The sequence below is a fragment of the Eucalyptus grandis genome, chromosome 7, assembly GCF_016545825.1.
Source record: "Eucalyptus grandis isolate ANBG69807.140 chromosome 7, ASM1654582v1, whole genome shotgun sequence".
Taxonomy (NCBI): Eukaryota; Viridiplantae; Streptophyta; class Magnoliopsida; order Myrtales; family Myrtaceae; genus Eucalyptus; species Eucalyptus grandis.
In genome coordinates, this window is record NC_052618.1 from 47,169,321 (window position 1) to 47,191,856 (window position 22,536).

Here is a 22,536-nt window from a genome sequence, read left to right on the forward strand (position 1 = left end):
AAGATTCTCTCGTCCAAGTGGCCGAAAATCATGGCGAAACTTCTAATTTCGGAGGCTATTCAAGCCAGGCTGTAAGACTAAAGTTGTTTTGCGTCTCCATCCATAACGTTCGTCGGCTATAAATATAGGATGGCACGAGAAGATCTATAATTGACATGTCGGGTATTGCGAGCGGACTATTATTTATAGGGTGAATAATTTAAAGAGGGCGCGTTTAGAAAGTCGAATCGAAAGGATCGGTGAAAAGGTCCGAGGAAAATGGGTTGCAATCTTGGTTTTTCCACTCCATCCTTCCATTTCGGTCGGCTTTGTCCGCGGCTTTGTCCGAATTTGATTTTCACTCACAGAAGCTGATCTTGACATTGGGATAACTCGACTGTTGATTGGTCCATTTTTGCCAAATCACTCTTGGGACATCTCCTCCTTAAACGTCGTACGAAGTATTCCAGTCCCTTGCTTGTCCACATTGTCCGACTCCTCATCTGGTCGAGGACGGGTTCTTTTACTGTGAAGTCGGCTCATAACTTGTTGCTTGGATCTGTTATCGCTGCTGGGAGTGATGCTTGGATGTCGATGAATAAGAATCTGACATAGCCACAAGCATGGAGAGAAGCCCACGAGGCAAAAGAATCAGTTGACAAAAATTTGCCTCGCCATAACTATGTTGGAGCTTGCAAGTCCGGTCTTAATGAATAAGGAACTGACAAAATCTCGGATAAGTGGCAGAAGGGGAATGGCATGGCTTGATGGAAGAGCAGAGTCGATTAGACATGATGGTGGTCGTCGCATTCACAGATGACTCGACAGAAACCCAAGTTCGATGCCATGGAAAATCCTCGAATAGCGACCAACTAGGCAATGACACTATAGCACCAGCCCAGAGGAACGATAAACCCAGATGATAGCCATTGACCCTCAACATCGTGCAAAATGCCGCAGGCAATGCAGATTTGAAACGCACTACCATCTGCGTTAATTACAATCCATCCGCAACTAGGCGGCATCCAATTCACAGCAAGCTGATGGTGATGACTAGGACGAATCGAGGAGAATGACGTAGAAGTTTTCCTCGACAGAAGTTTTAATTAAAGATGATGATACAACCGAATTGTTACGCATGTTAGTCGTCAGACAGCGAATGTCGGCGTAGTAATGCTTTTTCACAAATTCAGGTGTATGATGGCTTTTAGGAACCGAAAATTGAATAAAGAGCTTGATTACCCTGATGAGATTTTGATTGGCAGAAGACAACATCTCGACAGGAAAGTGGAAGAGCCGCTTAGATGAAATGCGTGTGCATGAACTGAGAGAAAAATCAATCTTGTTCATTGAGATCGCTCTCATTGAAAGTCGACATCTTTAAGGGGCTTCAACATCATGACCTGCTTCTAAACTCCCCTGCTTTTCGACTGAATACTTGCTTCTCCAAAAACACATACATACAGAGATGTGCGTATCCAGGACCCAAGACAACTTTTATCTGATGGCAAGGGGAAAAATGGATGGCAATCTCTCTTTCGTCCAAATGGGGAAAGAACTTGTTTAAAAACAGAGGAAAGAACTTGTCAACGGGCTAGAAGAATGTTTATTACAATGAATGTGAAAGCTAACGAGAGAGCACAAGCAAGTGAAAAATACTAAAACTAGCAACTATGGTTCGATGCTAGCAGGAGAGTGAACGCGGATTGCACATGTACATAAAGACTGAAAAAATTAATGAACAGGGACATTGTTCATGAATGCAGAAGAAACGAAAAATTCACAATATAACAGTCGCAATGCATACTAATCTGCAGGGATGATCGGATGTTGATCTACAAAAGCATGTAGTGCACTATGGATGCTGCAAGTCAGATAACATGTTCCAGTACAGTAAGAATACGAGGCGATCTTATGTGCTTTGAACTTCCGATGACGATAACAACATATGATCAGTAATGCGACTTTCTCTTCCCATAGTATACTACTAGGATATAATCACGTGAAGTTCCGACTAAATCTGTTTCACGAGTTAAACATGATTCAATGACAATATGTTGTCTACCAAATCAAAAGGTCTGCATTTCAAGGAAAGAGCCCTATACTCATAAAAAATGTGAAAAGGGGGACCATGGATTTGAACCTTCTTCATCCTCTTGCTCTCGACATTGTAAGAGAACAAATACGCCTCAGACTGCTTGTGTATAATTGCGGGGATGAGCAAAATGTCACCGTAGCCGTTGCGTGGAATGCTAATGCATAATGATCTACGAAAACCTATGCCCTCCTTCCAACTACGGGGCAGCACCATCCTCAGCTCCTTCCAAGCCCGACTCCCGTAATCATCCAGAACATACATCGTTATGGTGTCGTCGTCCCAAAGGCGTCGGCACTCTAGCAAGGCCAGATGCCCTCTGAATAGCTTCAGCTCGACCTTAACCGCGCGGACACCTTCAGGAAGCAATAACATCCTGAACTTCTCAGTCGCGAGATCGAGTGTGCCAACAATGTTCCCCTTCATCGAGTCACGTGTCAGGATATGTATAGCCCCTTCTTCACTGATGCAATCATCCCAGGGAAACTTAACAGGGCAATCATCCACTGTCCTCCATGAATCAGTAGCTAGCGTCAGAACCTTATGAGCAGCGGCTACACCACCGTATGGGCTGTACAGAATCCACGTCTTGAGGACCTTGTACTGTTTCGAGGCCGGATCATAACCTAATGCAGCGAAGCTGCTGATCTCACCCTGGAGATCGTCGGGGAAATCGGGGCTGGTGAGAGGGAGGGCTGCGACTTCCCTGGTGCTGGGGTTACACACGCGAGTGAGACCCCCGGCGTCAAGGCAAACGAAGCCATGGATGCCTTCCGAGATCTTCACGGTTTCAGAGGGCATGTCTGGCAGAGGAACAGGAGCGGAGAGCCCCGTCTGGTGGTCCAACCTGAAGAACTGGTAAAGCGACGGGACCGGCTGGCTCAGGTCGGAGATGGAAACGAGGGAGGCGACGGCCGGACGAGCGAGGGAACGAGCCAGGAACGAACTGGCGAAGGAAGGGTCGGAGATAAGGGAACGCCAGGGCCTGGAGACGCACTTGAATCGCAGCAGCGTCTTCACGGGCAGCCTGACAAGTATGTCGGTGATGATGCCGACGGGCAATTCTGGCGAGACCGCCTCGCCATCTCTCCCACTCACCTCGTCGTCCTCCTTAGTTCTCAGCTTCTTCTCGCTCTGATCCGCCATCTTCGCCGAGGCCCTACTAGCAAGTAGCAAGCACGTGAATCACCGAACAAGCCACAGGAGGGAGCCTCACCTAGCTTTTAAACAGAGGGAAGAACACTCACTCACAAGTACTACACTCAATGGAAGGCAAATTCATACTCAAGCTCAAAGTTGAGAGGGGATGATAGAGGAAAGTAGAGATTTCTTAGGGTAAAAGATATTTTAAAAATTCAACGGATATCTCCATTGATTATGCATATCTTGATGGAGATATTATAATAGTTATCTAACAAAGTGAAGATGTATTTTTTAAATATACACATAAATTCTTTGTTCCTTTCTTCTGTATTATTATTCTCAATTATATTAAATCATCGAAAATTGAGAAGATAGTGTTGCCAATTGAGCATAAGTGGAATCGGATGAGTTTCTCGAATCAAGAAGTGGTAATCTTCCAAAACACCTTAACGCAAGGAAACTTTCATGAGCAAAAGATCAACCCTTTGAAGATGATGCAGAGATGGATTTGGAAATAAGTAGTTCTCATCAAAGAAATGCCGAACAAGCAAGGCATGCCATTTGCAGGATCCTTCAGGACAAATGTAATTTGGCTTGGAATGTGATGAACCGCCATACCTTCCCACTAAAGAAATTTCTAATTTACGGGGTACAATACAAAGTGGTACATATTTATAAAATATCGTATTTCGTATAAAAAATTGATGTACGACGATTTGGCTTTAAGTATTAACTAAATGCCATATGCCTAATACATACATACATACATACATATATACATACAGCTATCTGCTTGTAAATCATCAGGTGCTATCTTATTTAATGTTTATGAAATTATTCTTTTACTTGCGAATGCAATGTGAGCACTCGGTATATACTTATATAAGAGGCATATGATGATTATCCTCTAAGCACAATAGAATGTTTACGTTTTTGGTAAGATATTTCATCATATTAAAAATTAATGCACGATGATGTTGGCCCTTAGATACGATTGAACGTCATGCGCCTTGGCTAAACGTCCGCTAAAATTACAACAAAAAATACGGCAATTGACTTCAAGTACGACCAAACGTTGTACATTCTAGTACGACGTCATTCAAAATTAAAAAAAAGTAACATACCGCAATTTTGGATTGGAACACGGGGAACCTTGTACAATCATACGACATAGAATTCCCATTTTATGACGGTACAATGTCGGGGCGCATGTATAAGGATTTTGACGATTAGCGCTATGGTAACTTGTACCGACATAGTAAAGAAAGTATTTTGGCAAGGCTTGAAGCTTGGAAAAGTAGTGCTTTAGAACACATGGTGAGAGTCATTTGGTAAGGAGGTGGAAGGGGAACTCCATGATTATCACAAAATCGGAAACGACCACATTGATTCTGGTATACAGCTGCTAAATATGTTTTAGGCTCCACAAGGCGTTTAAAGTCTGCAGATGGGGGTATAGAACATTGGTATCAATCCCAGAATCTACACTGCCATGAAATAGTTATGCGAGCACTGCACATGCTAGCTAGTGACGTCAACTTGAGGATCGCACAAAGCGGCCACATAATCGCAGCAGAAGTCATTAAATTGATCTCTGCTGATCATCTATCAATCAGTTGCATCTGCTAATGTCGGTGGTCTTTGTACCCACTAACACCAATCTACAATACCAGCACGCAACCGACCCATGGACAAAATTTTTGCCACTCGAACGAGTTGTTACTCTTCCAGTTCTTCTCAACGCGATATCAAAACAACTTAGGATGTGAGCGACTATTACAAGTTACAGAAGATTAGCTAGGGGGAGAACTTTGGCTCTCGGACAATCCCCCTGATGTGATGACTGTAGAAAAACACTCCTCAAGAAGAAGAGTTTAAAGGAAAAAAATTTACTTGTCTAGGAATGGAATAAACACCGAAGATGATGTAGACAAATATCTATATCAGCTTAGTGCCAAGCGGTGATAACTCTCAGCTGACTCACTTTGTAATATATGATGGAGGCTCTTTACTTTAATCACTAATTCTAAAAGAATGCACACCAGCAGGTGCAAACACCCTTCATGAATGTAATAGCTGAACGGGTAATGGCGACAACAACAATAAGCAGAAAACTGCAGTCATCTTCCGTGAGAGCAAGGAATAACGTAAGTATAAGGAAGTTCAATGCTTAATAATCGGGTCACATTGTGCAGATTGATGATCTCTTTTCAGTTCGAGACTAAATAGGAAAGAACTTGTAAATTCGCCGAGAGAGAGATTTGACAAATAAATACGTTCAAATTAGAAGAGATGAAGGCTTCTTCTGACCCATTCGAATGAAACAATTTCACTTTCTTTCCTCTGGAAGAGCTGTTTCAGCACCTACCCCTGGAAATCTCCATCAATCACTCTAGTTGATCGCAACAGAAATGAGTCAAAATATTTGAGGAGCCTACTTAGGAATGAAAATCGTAGAAATCCTAACATGCGAAGCCAACCGAGCACAATATGAACAATTGGCAGTGCCTATAAACATGAAAAGTAATGCTATGAAAATAACCAATTGTATAAAGCACAATGTTAAGAGATGTAAACTAGCTCCAAGTGTCAAAGTAAACATGCAACTTATATGAAGGCATTATTCAGAAGACCATAACCTGAAAGCCCATCAGATGATCAATTATGTGCACCGATGTCTTTGCCTGCACTACTGCTATATAAAGAAGGCCTAAACCTCACTCAAAGCCAAAATGCTATGCACATATCCGATGGGTGCGCAAGCGATGATCACAGGACTCCTCAATAGAGACGGCGGTAGACCATGGACTTGAACCTTCTTCAGAGTCCCCTTCTCTACATCATAAGATAGGAAGTACACTTCACCAGCCGTAACCTTTGGAGCAAGCAAGATTTCTCCAGCACGGACACTACCGATGAGAAACCGCTCAGAACGACTTAGATCCTCTTTCCAACTACGGGGCAGCACAATTGGACGTTCCATCCAAACTCGATTTTTGTAATCCTCAAGTACATATAATGACATGCTGTTTTCATCCTCAAGATGTTCATAGTCCAACACCGTCAGACAGCCTCCAAATGCTATTAACTTCATCTTTTGCACCTGATTCAGGGCACCATCGGGTAATGTTAAAGTCCTAAACTTCTCAGTCTCGACATCGAACGCCACTATTATTTTGTTGCTCATCAAGTCAAGCGTGAGGAAATGAATGCTTCCATTAATGCAAACGCTGCCTCCGCAGGGAAAATCGATGGGGCCGCTATCGATTTTCCTCCACGAATGGGTTCCCAACGTCAGAATCTTGTGCGAGGTGATAACTTCGCCCGCATGGTTGAGGGCGTTCGAAACCCACGTCTTCATGACCTTGTACCGTCTCGTGACGGGATCGAAGCCCAAGGCGCTGAAGCTGTGCATGCCGCGGTGCAAGTGAACGGGGAAATCGGGACCCGCGGGCGGAAGGGCCCTGACCTCTCTGGTGCTGATGTTGCACATGTACGTAAGGTCCCCGATGTCGAAGCAAATCAACCCGTTGACGCTTTGCCAGTCCTGCCCGGTCGAGTTGATGGTCTGGTCCAGTTGGCCCAAGGGAACCGCGAATCCAGTCTGATGGTCCAAGCTGAAGAACCTGCGGCCGAAGCGAGTCGGCTCGATGTTGCCGACGATGGATATGAGCGAGGTGACGTCGGAGCAACCGAGCGACTGAGCCAGGACTAAATCAGCGAACGACCGGTGGTCGATGATGGAGCGCCAGCCCTTCGAAACGGACCTGATCCGCAGGAGCGTCTTCACCGGCAGCCTCGACAGTATGTTGGAGATTATCTCGGTGGGCAGCTCCGTCAACCCCGCGTTCTCTCCAGTAGCCTCCTCCTCGCGAGTTCTTCTTGGCTGCTTCTCCGTCGGACCCTGTGAAAGCAAACCTCATCAATCGACAACCCTTTTCATTCCACCGCATTCTATGCTCTGTTTCTTGATGGGACCTGTAAGTTTCGAACCATGACAAAGAAGAAAACCCGAAAACACAACCGAGGCAGTCCTCTGTTCCGGTGAAGCAACAAAAGGAGCTCCTTTTTATAAAAGAAGATCAAGAAGAGAATGCCATTCATGCGCAAAATAAACACAGGCGAGATATGCGATTCGCCCTATGCATTTCGACGGAGATCGGGCATCAACAATGCCGGCGAAATCTGTCTCCCAAACCAAGCAACGCGAATGGAACAGGCCCGAACGACGACAACGAAGGGCGACCCATTTCGTCTCGGTACACCGTTGAGCAAAACGAGCCGGAAAAAGCCGTTCTTTTTCTATCCTCTGTTTCCCGTCGAACGCAGAGAAAAAGAAGAAGAAGAAGAAGAAGAAGAAGAAAGGAAAGAAGGATGGAGAAGGAGATCTCAGGCAGCGCACGCGAGACAAGTCTCAACGGCGATCGCGCTGATGAAACGGAGCTCGCGACATGGTTCGGTACCAGTGGAATGCGAAGCGATTCCGCGCCCAGAGCGCCCCCCGAGGGTGGTTCGCCGCCGCCGTCTTGCACCGCCATTTTCACAGAGAGAGGGAGAGGGAGAGAGAGAGAGAGAGAGAGAGAGAGAGATTGGGAGGAGGGTCGCCGTCAGGTATCGACAAAAATGCAGGGAAGCGCAGACGGAGGCGACGCGATCGGAAGTCGGAGCCGCGGCCGCGGAGGAGGAGGAGGAGGAGCTGGACCAGGACCAGGTACTGCATTGCATGCAGGAACTTTTCGCCAACGGCCCGGCCCAATGAGCGTGCTCCACGTGGATTAAAGCGATTAGTGGTGGACTTCCACGATGCCTCGTCATCACAATTCACTCTCACGAAAAAAAATAAAAAATAAAAGAGGTCGCGCAGGATTGGTGGGAAAAAAAAGGTATATCTCATCCTCTCTCTCTCTCTTTTTTAATTTAATTCTCTTGCGTAATTCGTCTCATAAACTACGTATGTATAGTGATCTTACAAATCCAAGACCGATTCAATGATTAAACATTTTGAGTAGCGATCCTTTATAGTAGCATCGGTTTTTCTCGATCGATTGTGAGAAAGTGAGATCTTAAACTTGTCCTTGCGCAAAATAATTTCCTCATTTTGAGTAGAGTTTCTTTCATGGGGCGAGTTATTGATTGAAATATCAAATCCTGAAATACTTGCCAATTATAAGATCGGGATTAACTTACAACAATTATTTTATTGCCTAAGGAGACCAGTAGCAGCGAGAAGCTGCTCCATTGCTTAGCAGTTTGCATTGTTCGGGTTAAACATAATTATTAGCTAATTAGTTTACTAAGTGATGTAACAAGTTCCGATTAGGGAATTGAATGTGGTTCACTAACTTCAACATTTTCCCGTAATCTGCCACAAAACTTGATATGCCAATTTTATGCACGGATTGATAATACCAAGCGTAACTCATCCTTTACGCTATTATAATAATGCTCAAACTTTTAGAATATTTTAAAACAAATTATAGGAGAAGCCGCATACCCATTTTTATGTGTTATGAAAAACTTAAATATTTTGAGAAAGCAAAATAAAGCCCTTGAGCAAAAAGAATAAGTATGTTTGTTTTCTTTTGTGTAAAATAAATAAATCAAAACATATGTTTCCAAAAAAATCTCTTCCACTGCTTAATTATAATATTCAATGAAAATATTTTCATGATTGACCATTATATATGTTTATTAATTTTCATGGGTAACGAAAATATCTTTTGTTGATTTATTTTTATAAGAGATATAAGTAATCGTTTTTATGAAAATACTTTTCAAGTCATTTATTTTCTACAAAATAAATGCACTCTCTAAGTGAAATTTTAAAGGGTGAAACATTAATCATAATCACAACATTATAAATTTTTTGAAAAGAAATCCTGTCTCCTAAGATTTAATGGCTTCCGTTCCAAAAAACCAAACAGAAAAATGGGCCCAAGTTGCTCTCCCAAGACGATTATTTGGGCCTGGCCCGTTCAAAAGAAGTTGCCCAAACCGTCCTTCCGCGGCTTGCGCCTTTCTTCATCCTCATCGTTACTCAGGACTTCCCTAGGAAAATGCTCTTCGTATTTCCTAAAAAAATCCTTGAAAAAGATCCCAACAAGGCCGTCCAAGACTTTGTCCTGATGCCGAGCTTGTCTAGGAACCTGATGATAGTGTAGTATCATCGAGCATAGATTTTTTTGAGGGAATACTTTTGTTTTAGAATGACTAGTCAATGTAAAATATCGAGATATGAACCTGATTCACCGTCCATCACAAAACTATCATAATCAAATGTCAATGTAAGGCTAAAAAAAAAAAAAAAAAAAACTTGTCCCATCAATAATTGACTTATAAAGGATTCATATTCCGAGCCAATGATTATTCATCGTTGCCTTTTAGATATTCTCAAGAAATTCGAGAAATATTCCCTTTGGGTGGCTCTAAATCCACTACTAGAATGACCTCGTTTGCCCTCCTTAGAAGATGGCAAGAAGAAATTGTCCAAGTCAAGGGTCCCATATCTTACATTCTCTCTCTCCACCAAGTCTATTTTGTTTATATATATATTGCCTTCTTCTAATAATGGCAGGCAAGGGGCCCCCTTTTTTTTTGGGGAGGGGGGCGGGCTTTAAGGTTGTTTTGGGTACATGGAAGCAAAGTGTGATTAACAAAACTGTATCCGTGAGCCATGGTTGAGCCCTTCACTACGAGTGCCACTTGGGACTTGTTACTTGAGAGAATGAAGAGAAGAAATGGTGTCTTGTTGTAAAGCGAGAAAGAGATATGTGAAGCAATTCGTGAAAGGGAGAAAGGCAATCTCGATCTCGCACTCCATATACCTCAATGTATCGCTGCTACCCCTTCCGCCACACTCGACCCCCAGCCCCCTCTCAATCCTAGCTTCAACACCTAGACTTCCAACCCTATGACCACCTCCTCGGCCTTGCCGCCCCCACCTTTTTCATCATTCAAGAATTTTCTCCTAGGATTTTTTTTTCTCTCTTTTTTTTTTTTTTAAGGAAATGATGTCATTCTTTATTGACATTGCAACCAATTATCCGATGGATTACCTCATGTCATAGGAGGAAGTTGTTGCGGGACACACTATTACTCTTTAAGAGGTGCTGAAGTCATGGAATTGGAGAATATCATGGAAACATTTAGGACTTAAAAGAAGAGATTGCGCATGAATCTTAAGGACCATTGAAAGGAATAGGATTCCTATGAGTATAAAAGGAGAGAACCCAAAGGAAGAAGATGCGCTCAAACTACACGCAATCTGATGCCAAGAAAAAAACTCATGCGAAAACTCTGGTGAATTTTACCTATGCAAAAACTTTAGTGAATTTTTCTTTGACGTATTCCTTTTGAAGCAATACCTTCCGAAACTATTGTTTATGGCGTTCATTGTGAATGCCAGTGTTGTGTTCATTTCAATGTACTTGTTTAAGCGTCAATTTATCTAAACTTTCAATTCATTTTTTAATTCCAATGAAGTTTACTTCTCGGTGATTTTCTTGCTAAGGTTTGCAATTTAATTTCTTTATATTTATGCGTTCTTCGCTTTAGCTCCCCTTGCATTTTCATTAATGTCAACATGGTCTCTTGAATTCCTTTAAGTTTCCAGTCTTGGAATTTATTTTTCGAGTACTTTAAAAATCCTTGCCATCCACATCGAAGTAGCATTTATTACGAAGTTCTTTGCTCTTAGGAGCGGGCACGGTTTGCTCTTGCACATTCACATCTCCTCCATCTTTGGAAGAACTTGTTTTGTAGAAGTTCGATCACTTTATGGTTAAAGTAGAACCAAAGAACAAATTCGAATTTGTTTTCCCAATTATTTATTCCTCGGATTTACTTTAAATCGACTCAGATTTAAAAGAAGCACTTGAGGATATGCAGCATTCAAATTGAACACTATATATGACTTTCCAATCATAACTTATAGGTAGCATTGCTCATTTAATTTGTAGATTCAACTGGAGGCAAGATTTGCGCGTCTCCTTTGCGATAGAGGAGACAGGACACGCTCATCTCCTCTGCCGGTGGAGGTGACGAGGCGGCAAAGCGAATAAGGCAGCATTTTTTGTGGTGCATCGGCGGCGGCGACGAGGCCATGGCTCGTCTGGGCGTGGACGGGGACGAGGGGATGATGAGGCTATGGCTCAAGAGTGGTGACGACAGCGGCGCGACGGTTGCAGTGGTGGCGACGTAGGTAGCTTCGACGGCAACATAGTGCCTGTGGGCTAACACCAACGGAGAGAGAGAGAGAGAGAGAGAGAGAGAGAATGAAGAAGATAAAGTGCGCTTTCCTTTTTTTATTTTGTTTCTTGAGAATTCTTCATTTGCCAGGGATTGCCATATGGCATGTTCTGGAAGCCTAGCCGAAGTTGGAAAGATTCGAGGCTTTTCCAACCTTTTCTTCCATGTATAAAACTATGACTGAGTTGAAAGGATGGTCAATGCGGATGGACCCCTCTAGACATTATTATAAAAATTTCACAGCTGTTAGAATGTTAATTGTAAAATACAACAACCCACAACTTGAAAGTCCGAGATTTGTGAGTCCATCATTGGAAACCTTATCAAAATGCAAAGACGAGCTGTCCACTTGAGGTACGCACTGTTAGATAATGCAACCTATGATCAATGGCATGAAAAGTGTTTTGGAATTGGGACTCCCAGGGGAATACGAAAGCCAAATAACAAAAGGGAACTACGGCTCTACATCCACGAAGCTGAAAGAGCTGCCATGTCTTCCTATATTAGGAACGAAAAAATATGCCAAGGAAAAGAACAGGAACCTCGTGTTTCATAGCTCAGACAGCTACACGTGCCGTTCGTTGACGACTACTGGCCACACGATTTCTCGTACGCTGCTGTGGCTGTTACGGACGTAGTGATGTGAACGCGCTCGTTTAATTTCGTTTGGCCAGACAGTAGAAGGCCAAATCCCGGATGATCTCCTGCTTGCTCCCAAGAACGATTGGCCAAAGGAGTCACTCTCCAATGAGCTTAATGCATAAGTAACGTCACGGCGTGCAACACATGTTCCAGCCCATGACGTAACCCCCTACGTCATGGAAACGACAGTAAATATCAGAGGTCGTTGCTTAAGTAGTCATTCCAACGCTCGGTACAGAGTCGGATAGGATGAAAACAGATTGCATTTGATCAAAACATATCTTTCCCGTTATGTCTCATCTCCTAATGCGTTCGACGATTAAAAATGAAGAAGCATATAGATATCTTCAATCAGTTCCTCAACTGATGGGACAACGTTCGTCTGTCGGGCTGCTCGCATGGCCTTTTTTCTTCTTTTTTTCCCCAGTTGCTTCGACTACAAGGTTAATATACGGACTTCTTCTACAGACTTCTTCTAGTACATTAAGCTAATCCCTACCAACACAATTCGTGGAACATTATGATCCGGCCTTTTAATGAAAAAGCATATTTTTCGATCCTAGGATCGAAATTTCATCCTCGAACATATTATAACGAAGTGGAGGTCTTTAGAAACAATCCCACAGACTAGAACGTGTTTCAAGCGGCTGCTCGCGAAGGACAAACGCCCCATGGTCCTTCCTAAGAATCCCGCAGCCGGCAAGAAATAAAGTCCCCGAAAGTGACCTCCGGTTCAGCATCGGCCACACCTTCAACCCCCGTGATGGCAGGACCTCATTCAGAAATTAGCACAATTATGCACTCAGGCGAGGACGGGAATGGGACCAGGACTAGGAGGGACCCGACGGTAGGCTCTTTCTCCATACCATCCTCGCTAATGAAGGGGGTCAAACACGTGAAACAGGCAAAGATAGAGGAAGGAGGCCGCTGAAATAGAGCGATGTTCTCCGTCTCAAGGAAACTCATCCCAATCCGTCATGTAACTTCCCCCTCTCTTCTACGCGGCTCATCTGTTTTTATATGGCGTGTCCGATGCCAATTGGTTATCGCTTAATCATCGAGTGTTGTGGTCCTCTCCATCCGCACGACACCGGGTAATTCATAGAGTCCCGCTGCCAGTCCGGGACTCCTTGAGAGCTGCTCCAAAGTCTAAGGAATCGGCAATGGTGGATGAATCGAACTCAAAACCCTCTTACCCAAACGTCTTAATCACTGCGCCAGCATACGAGGATGATTGCTCACTTTAGTTCCTGAGGATTTTCTTACTTAGACTTTGGCCAACCGTGAATTGAACCGTGAGCAGAGCACAACCATATGTTGGATCCAAAATCTCTGGTCGCCCGATCTACCATGTACCAGGAGACAAGTTCTTCATTTTTCTTAAATGGTGACAATTTAATGAAAATATCTAAAACTAGTGCACTAAAATTGTACATGCTAGGGATAAGCGGCTTCAAATTCCTTCCACCTAAAATTTGAAATCCGATTCCATAATTTTTGGAACATGAAACATATCCTACATACCTAGGAACTTAGAACCTACCCTATCGCAAATATTAAAGTCTATCTAGATTCCATTTGTACTCTTAATTGAACGATTGTAGTTAATAATCATTTGATATCATAACTCATATTAGACACACGAAAATTATGAAATATTCATAAAGTAAAAGTTTCACACATAGACATCACCAAAAATGAAAACTTAGACTAGTGGTTTTAGATTACTCACCGTGGAATGCCATAGAATCGCGCAAAAACATGAAGCAAGAAAAATATAAAGACTTGCTCTAGTTCTAGGTAGTTTTGGAATTTGAAATCTATCTTACATATTATGAAACCTAGAACTAGATTGGCGGGCACCAATCCAACTCTCTGGTCTGGAATTATACTCATCCTTAATACATTCATGACTATATATGTCGTATAACTTAAGCTATCGATTTCGTATCAAAGTTAATGCACGTCCAACGTCACTCTCGTTTCGCAATTTACAGCCGAGTGATCTTCGTCTATAAAAGGGCACACGCACGGCCTCTTCAACGACGGAAGAGACACACGTTCCAATTGAAGCTTCCTCGTCATTTTCTTGCGACAAACCATGTCTTCTTCACTCATCTTCACCCTCTCTCCCCTCGCACTCTTGGGCGCGCTCTGGGCGATCTCCTCCTCCCTCCCTCGCAATGTCCCCAAGCTCCTCCCTCTCAAAGCCGCCGTGGCAGATCGCCTGTCCGCCCTCGTCGGGCCGCTCAAATGGGCCTTGGACTACTCCCTCAGGTCCTCCGTCCTCGGCCACTCGCATGGCCATGGCGAGCCAGGAGCCTTAGCAATAATCCACAGGCTCGGCACGGCCCAGTACGGCAGGGGACCGCCCACGGAGTGCTCGGTGTGCCTGTGCGAGGTCAGGGTCGGGGAAGAGGTGAGGGAGTTAAATTGCTGCGACCATGTCTTCCACAGGGCCTGCATGGACCAGTGGCTCGGCTACAAGAACGCGACGTGCCCTCTGTGCCGCAGGTTCGTGGCTCTCCAGGCGAGCATGAGCGTCATCGCTGATGTCGGGGCCGAGGTCATATCCTTCGCGTTCTGCGACCTTGGTTCCCGTGGCGACCGCGAAACGTGGTGGCTACGATGACTGCAGAAGTGATATGAAGTTACCCTAATGGCCGGAGTGCTTTTTTCCCTCGAATATTGAAAGCGGGCCGACCCCATGCGTACAATCGATCACGATTTCTGTGTACAATTGCGAATGGCATGTATGGTATTTTCATGGGACAGAGAGCGGGGTTGTCGTGAACCTCGACTCACGTTAAATGAAATAATGTTGTAGTAGACTGAGTTTAAATGCTTTCTTTTTGTCTATGGTTTTGTTCGCTTTAAGGAGTATCGGCTCATGATCTTTTCGATGCATCTTTTTAGCAGATGAACCTCAAGAAGATGAACTTCTGAAGTTATCATCGCTCCATGTAGACTTTTAAACAGAGATTACCATGATCCAAAGATTAAATCTGTGGCATTTCCTGCATCTGTATACTTAAGCACGCTCCACGTATATTTCCCTCGAAAAGTTGAGGAAAAGCAATGAATAATGCTGGCGGCCTTGGCTCATGAAAATCTGCTTCTGATAAAATTGGTTGCGAACGAACGAAGCATCTCACCTACCATCTTTAGTTACTTATTCAAGCTTCGCCCGTCTTCAGCATGAGAAAGGCTTAACGAACCTTGACAATTTGCGAATGTATAGTCTGGAATTTTTTTCTAGATAGAGTGCAACGTTATATCAATCCAAGTATATATTGTCTTTATAAGATTTTCTTTAAGTTTTTTGGGGTTGTTTCGGTCAATTGACTAATTAATTAGTCATTGAGCTTGCTGAAAAGTCCAACCTAAATGCTTAAGTAAATAGGTGAAGAGAGACATATATATAGAACATATAAGCCCTATTGTTAAGGAACGTAGGATATTTTAAAGAGCTGAGCATTCGATTTGATTCTTTATTAGATCAGTCTTGAGCTTGACCGAACCCACAAATTCAGCCCTAAACAAATACTTAATTTGATTTGGTTTCGTTTGTCCGAAATTAGCATCGATTCACTTCGATCTTCCATTGGGTTTCAAAACATGACTAAACTGAGGCCGTCTTGACTCAAAAAAAAAAAAAAAAAAAACATTTCCAGAAATCTTTCGAAGCATGGCGTTTTTCCATCCGTCCATCCAAGTTATGCATCATATTTGTCACACCATGATCGGTTTTGAACAAAGACGTCGAGTTCTTTGCAGAAAAATGCCCTAAAATCAAAAAAACTTTCTACTTAGAGAAAATGACACAAACGTTTTCTGAACTTTTGGCTTAGGGCGCGTTTGGCAATCAGCCAAATAATAAATTTTTTTATTCTTTTGTTTCCGAGAATAGATTTAGAATAGAAATCCGTTTGGTAAAATTTTTGTTTCCAGAAATAAATTTGTTCTCGAGATTGGAACAAAATCAAGGAGTAGAAAAAGTTGATTTTTTGTTCTCAAGAACAATTTCAAAATTAAAGCCAACTTATTTTTCTTTTTTTCTTCTTTCTTATTGTTCTACTTCCCCCTCTCTTCTTCTTCCACTATCGCCGTCATCAGCCACCACCGCCAACCTGTTGGGCGAGATCCAACAAGCTCACTAGAGGCACGCCTGGCCAGGGCCAAGAAGCTCGCCGAAGGCACGTCCAACCATTGGTGAGGCTTAGCCAAGCCATGGTTAGGCAAGGCTCGACCTCACCTAGCTACCAGCAAGGCTTGGCCGACAAGACGTGGCCTTGTTAGAGACCAACAAGCCGTGGCCTCCCTGGGGTCGGCGAGATTGCCAGCCCTCATCTGGCCGATCGCCGATCATCCCCTGGTTGGCACTCGGCCAAAGCTTGAATAAGACGAAGAGAAAGAAAAGAAAATAAGAAAAAAAGTAATAAAATTATTTAAAAATTAAAAGGAAATTATTTGGATTAGAAATTTTGAGAACGGTATCAAACACAATTCTATACTAAGAGTAAAAATTTTGAACAGTTATCAAACGTCTTAAAATGCTTAAAAATTGTTCCTAGGAACAGAATACAAAAGAATAATTTCTGATCAGAATTTTTTCCTTGGAATAGAATGGTTATCAAATGCACCTTCAGTGTGCACTAATCCTCGAACTTTTAATCTATTCAATGTGATTCCTAAACTTTAACATAATATGCAATGTGGTTTGTGAATTTTAACCTTATATGCACAATTACAATATATATGAAAAATATCTTAAATATCTCTAGAAAATATCTTAAGTATCTCTAATATCCCCATACTCAAAAGTATGAAACCAAAATAAAATCATAATAATGCTTGGGTGGGCAATTCAATGTTGGCTATAGGGTCTAGCTCGTCTAAAGGCGAGTGGCGATATCTATTTTTCAAAACGAATAGCAAAAAAGTCTCGAATAGCAACTGAAGCTATGGACTTGGCAAAGAAATGAGAGCTATGTACCCTATACAAGATGATGTTGTCAACAAAATTTTAAGGATCTGGCTCGTTAGATGGTGATGAATCCGATGGCGATATCTATTTTTCAAAAAAAAAAAAAAAAAGAGAGAGCAGAAAAGTCTAGAATTGCGGCTGAAACTATGGACTTGTTGAAGAAACGAGAGCAATGTAGTCTATGTCATCGTCAATGATATTTTAGGATTTGGTTCGTCTAAGGACAATGAGTCTGGTGCTGATATTTGTATTCCAAAACGTCTCAAACAAGTAAAGTTGTGGACTCAGTGAAGAAGCAAGAGCCACCAAGTCCATGCAATTGGCTGCTGGCGGAGTCGCATGCACACTTAGTTGTGCATTGCGAAAAGAGATAAATATGAACTTTTTTTTACAATTCAATATGTTAATAAAGAAAGTACATGAGCTTATTTATAGTCATTGCATGATGACTACAAAATAGTACGATATCAAGTACAATCAGTTAGGATTAATCAAGGAAGATAATGCACAATCCTAAAAAATATACAATCAGAATCAAGGGAAAAATTACCTCTAACAATAATAATTGTTCATCCATTGCAAAATGCTCGGTTTGAATTATAATGACTCAATTCATTTGTGAGGCTAAGGCTTGAGACTAATGAGCTCGTCACCAAAACTGTACTGCATTTGTAGGGATGGGCACGGGAAGGGACGAGGCCATGGATCAACGATAATCCAAAGGCAGGTGGTCAGCTTGAGCTACCCAATCCCAGAAGATAACTGGGCGAACTTGGGCAAAGGCCTTACATAGGCAAAGGCCTTACATAAGTTCAGCTTGCCAATCTTGGGTCCAGTCCTAGACTCCTAATCGAGCGTGATGATCGCCTCTATCGAGTATTGCAGTGCTTGTGCTTGCCATGTGGAGGTACAAGTGTCAGTGCAATCGAAATATTCCACTGAGCCAGTTGCGCCCTTTCTCGCGTGTTAGCTGGCTCGCATAAGTGCAGCAGATGGGAGGTGGCATAACCACGTAAGACAGACAACCGTGAAAATTAACAGTTAAAGTAGCTAGAGTCGTCGGCACATCCACAAAACCAGGAGGGCTTATCAGAGTTCGTATTCATGCCATACATTATTAGATCATATTCGACAACCATATATCTAAAAGCTTTAAATTTTTAAGGAAATGTGTGGGTGTATACAGTCGCAAGTAAATCGAAGTACAACAAAAGATGTGGGGCGGTAATCTTTAAGCGTTTCTGACTTGCACGACAAAACTGTTGCTGAAACATAATGCTAACGTTGTTCTGTTGCGGCCAAGGAAGAGAACGCTTGCAAAAAATCCCTACAAGGTTATAAAAGTTCCTAATTTGTATTTTTCATTTAAGATGTTCGTTGTCTTTATTTTCGTATTCACTTATTTTTTGCCACGAAAAAGGTTAGAAGTTCGTGATGTCAAGCAACGCATAATATCAAAAGACCGATCTTATTGAATCCTATCCTTCGTATGCACCCCATTTGCTCCAGTACAACGACTGAAGCAGCAAAACAGTATGTCGGATCCGTCCCTATCCACCTACAATCCTTGAAATAAACATGCAAAATCTGAGGTCCAGAAAATCGGTCTGTCTTGGACCACATGATGTTGGGTCGGGCCGCGTCGTGTCTCCTTGTTATTTTAGTCAAAACTAATGCGCGCACATCTGGAAAGAAAGCTTAGGAAAATAGGGAGCAGCTAGCATGACCATCCTTTACAAAGTGACGGTCTGACGATCAAAGGGAAGCCACAAACATGTTTTTTGGAAATCAGTAGACTTCGGGTGTGTATGATAATTCTTCTTGGCCGGGAAACAGTTTATTTTTAGAAATAGTTCTTTTCTATTTCTACTCGTAGGATAATTTTTGAGTAAAATAATGTATTTGGTAACCACCCAAAATTTTTATTTTTGAAATAGAAAAAGAATAGAAATGTGTTTGATATGATTTTTTATTTTTTCTATTTATTTGTTTTTTATTCTTGCTCACGGACTGTCAACCGCCACCACCCATCGTCGTTAGTGGGGCTGCGGTTGGCCGACGATGGCCGTAGCTGGCCAAAGGTGGCGAGTGTTGGCGGCGGCCACCTAAGGCCGTAGCAAGCAAGAAAAACAAAAGAAAAAAAAAAAAAAGAAAATTAGCTTATTTCTAGAAATTGTTCCGGGAATAAGAATCTACTTTTTTTTTCCTTGTTTTTGTTCCAAATCTATTCTCGGGAACAAAAGTTTTACCAAAAGAACAGAAATTGGAAGAAATAGAAATGTTACCATGTAGGCCCTTTCTCGACTTCCCGAACCGGTTTCAATTTTTGATCGTGCGTTTCCTTTTCTTTTTCTTTTTTTTACTTATATGTTTACTTATTGCAAACTCAAATTGAGAGACAAAATCATAAGAGGATTCACAAAAATCAATTTTCTTAAATATGAAGAAATAAAAAAAATAGATACTAAAATATAAATAAATACAAGTATAGAAATTGTTATAGATTTATTAAATTTAATAGATGAAAAAAAATTGCATATTATCTTGTGTTGTGACATTTTCATCAGTAGCATCTTTAGTTGCATTGTTGATTTCATCTTCATCACCACCATTATTTTCATTAGTGAAGTTGCTTTCGGTGTGAACTCCTTCCATCTTAACAAGATTAGAAGAAAAAAATTAAGCATTATATGTTAAAAATATATAGATACAAACTAAAATTTGACAACAATGAATACCTCTTACTTTTTTGTAGTAAAAAAAAAAAAAAAAAGATTAACGAACCTTTCTCCACATTTATGACGTATCCGATTACAAAATCTTACAATAATCGGAAATTCAAAATATACAAGATAATTACATTCCAATTTTTTTAAGTTATCAATTTATTTATTTATTTGGCAACAATATTCATTGAATCTTTTTCTTATCCAATATCCATTATTTTAATAGTTGTAACTGAGTTCTTCATATATTTCTTATTATTTGAATATTATCACTTTGATAAGAAGATCTATTTTATAAGTCTCCATATGAATCATTCCAGACAATCTGAACTTTTGTTTGAATATTTTCTCAACAAATTTGATCGTGACCTGCTTTGGAAAACGTATTTTTACATAATAAAAATGAAAACCTTTTAAGTAAATCTCCCAATTTGAAGATGGAAAATATGCGGCTGAGGTTTGGCCATTCCTATTCAAAGCTAACGGCATAGTTATCTCAGCATTTTCCAGGAAAATATGGGTCCATGCCTGGGGCAGAGTAATGGACTTTGGACTGACGACCTGAGCCAGTCGGTTTTGGTTAGTTTCTATCATATCACGGATACCATGTGTTATGATCCTCCACAGACTATGCGATTGTGATTTTCTTTCCAGCACATGGACATAATTCGAGCATCCAGGGAATTTTTACGTTCATCTTTTTTAGTTTTCTGAATGTCTTTGATTTTTTTTTTTTTTTTAGATATGGTTAGAAGTGATGGTTTTAATTGGTGATGGGCTTAAGGCCCGTCCGCCCATGCTGGGCCCAAAAGGCCCGGCCCACGGGAATAGGGCCCATGGATGGGGGAAAGTATAAAAGGGAGGAGAGAGAGAGATGACACCGGTTGGAAACAGAAAACGAACGTACGTCTTCTCCCAACGTTCTCTCTCCCTCCAAAAGGAACAGTAAGCACAAGGCACGTTCTCCTTCCCTTCAAGGCGTCATCGGATCGAACAGGCCAGTTTCGCTTCCTCTTATCGGCATTGGTGTCTAATCTGTGGCTAACAAGGTACGCTCGAATCAGTGGTGTGCTTTATGATCGGTGATACGTGTTATTCCCGGGCTTCGTCTTCCGCATTGCTTTAGGGGTTCGATTTAGTGTCGAATCCGGTTTTCGGGGATCTGTTATTCCCAACATTGGTATCAGAGCCCTAGTTCACGTTTTCCCGACCTGTTTGATGTTTTTTGATTGAATTTTCGCGAAGAAAATCGGCTGGCACGGATCGGGGCGAGAAATCCCGACACCCGAGCACTGTTCAGCCATTTTTAATAGTTTTCGTAAGTCAAAATCAAATTCTGAAAGCATATGGATAAAGGGGTCGTCGAGGCGAGTCCGGCGACATGTCGTGTGCCGCCGGGAGACGCCGCATGCGCCCACACGTGCGGCCAAAAGCCGATGCGCGTGGGCGCGACGCGCTCGGAAGCTCTGGCTCGCCCAGCGCGTGCGACACACCCGTCGGTCAGCGAACCGGCACGTGCTCGCCGCCGGCTGGCGAACCGGCATGCGCCGGTCCGCGGACCGACGCGTGCTGACGTCAGCATGACATCACCTAACGGTCAGTAACCGCTAGGGTGACGTCAGCACGACGACGTTTTGCCAGGCGATCACCGGCCGGCGACCCGACTCGACTCGAACCGCGGCAGCCAGCGCACGCGCGCGGCACGTGCCGTCGGTTTGCCCGAACCGGCCCGTCCGGTCCGACCGGTCCGATCGGTCCGACGTCCGACGACCGGCGACCGTTAACCGACGGCCGTTGACCGTTGACTTTGACCGTTGATCGAAAAAAAAAAGAAAGGAATTTGTTTCTTTTTTCAATTATGTCTATGTGGGTTAGAGGTAATCCATTTTTTATTCTGCATTTGTTGCATGAATCATGGAAAATTATGTATTTTCCATTTTGTTTATTGTGGATTATAAGTGATCCATTTATTGGTTCTGCATTTGTTGCAGGAACTATGATGCGTTATGCAATGATACCTGCAATCCCGAGAACGGACGAAGGAAGAGCTAGACTGAAATGGCTGATAAAAGAGTTAGCTGATTATCGGTGGCATGACGGTGATTTAGTATCACACGTGGTCAAGGTCAATCAGATGATACAGGAAATCATCTGGAATGGTTATCTTATGTTGGATTTTGAGAAGGTGCCGGTTTTGATAAACACTCTTCCACCTGAATGGCAAGCAGTGTTAGATCGGCTATGGGAGGTCAACGTGGTCCCGGATTATAGGAGGCTAGTGGTAGCTTTTGTTAGAGAGTACTATAGGATTGAGTTAACCAAAACTCCAACCCTTAGATTGAGCGCCACATGGCGCAGAGTGAATGCGCATTGGAGGCGACATGAAAGTTCTCCAAAAAAATTCCATGATTGGCAAATGTGCCTTCAAAAATCTCATATATTTTGACTGATATATTAGAAGGAACATTCCCTAATTATTTCTTAGATTAGTTTTGAGATGATATTGAGTGTGAATATCTTTTTCTATGTTGATATTTTCTTTTGTGTATATTACTTAGTGTAATGGATTGTTGTATTATGTTGTGGGTAATTAGCTGTGGGTAGTTTAGAAGTTTTTGTAGCTTCATAGAATTGATTTTGCATATGACAATCATATTAATGATAGTTTTAAGTTAGGATTTTTGGAGGATGATTGGAAACGTAGTGACTTTTTTATT

The 22,536-nt window shown here is 42.3% G+C and overlaps 3 protein-coding genes across 3 annotated transcripts; 1 reads left to right on the top strand and 2 right to left on the bottom strand.

The window, feature by feature from the left end:
• Positions 1 to 402: 402 nt before the first annotated feature.
• Positions 403 to 3,220, bottom strand: LOC104455719 (F-box protein At1g30790). The gene is made up of 2 exons (XM_010070463.3): positions 2,123 to 3,220; positions 403 to 585 (listed from the first exon to the last, which is right to left on the bottom strand). Exons 1-2 carry the CDS (start codon positions 3,218 to 3,220, stop codon positions 403 to 405), a joined length of 1,281 nt encoding a protein of 426 aa, XP_010068765.2.
• Positions 3,221 to 5,927: 2,707 nt separating this feature from the next.
• On the bottom strand, positions 5,928 to 7,755 carry LOC104455720 (F-box protein At5g65850). Its single transcript, XM_010070464.1, has 2 exons — positions 7,681 to 7,755; positions 5,928 to 7,121 (listed from the first exon to the last, which is right to left on the bottom strand). The coding sequence occupies exons 1-2, from the start codon at positions 7,753 to 7,755 to the stop codon at positions 5,928 to 5,930; spliced, it is 1,269 nt and encodes a 422-aa protein (XP_010068766.1).
• Positions 7,756 to 14,207: 6,452 nt separating this feature from the next.
• Positions 14,208 to 14,738, top strand: LOC104455722 (NEP1-interacting protein-like 2). The gene has a single exon (XM_010070465.1). It carries the CDS (start codon positions 14,208 to 14,210, stop codon positions 14,736 to 14,738), a length of 531 nt encoding a protein of 176 aa, XP_010068767.1.
• Positions 14,739 to 22,536: the final 7,798 nt, after the last annotated feature.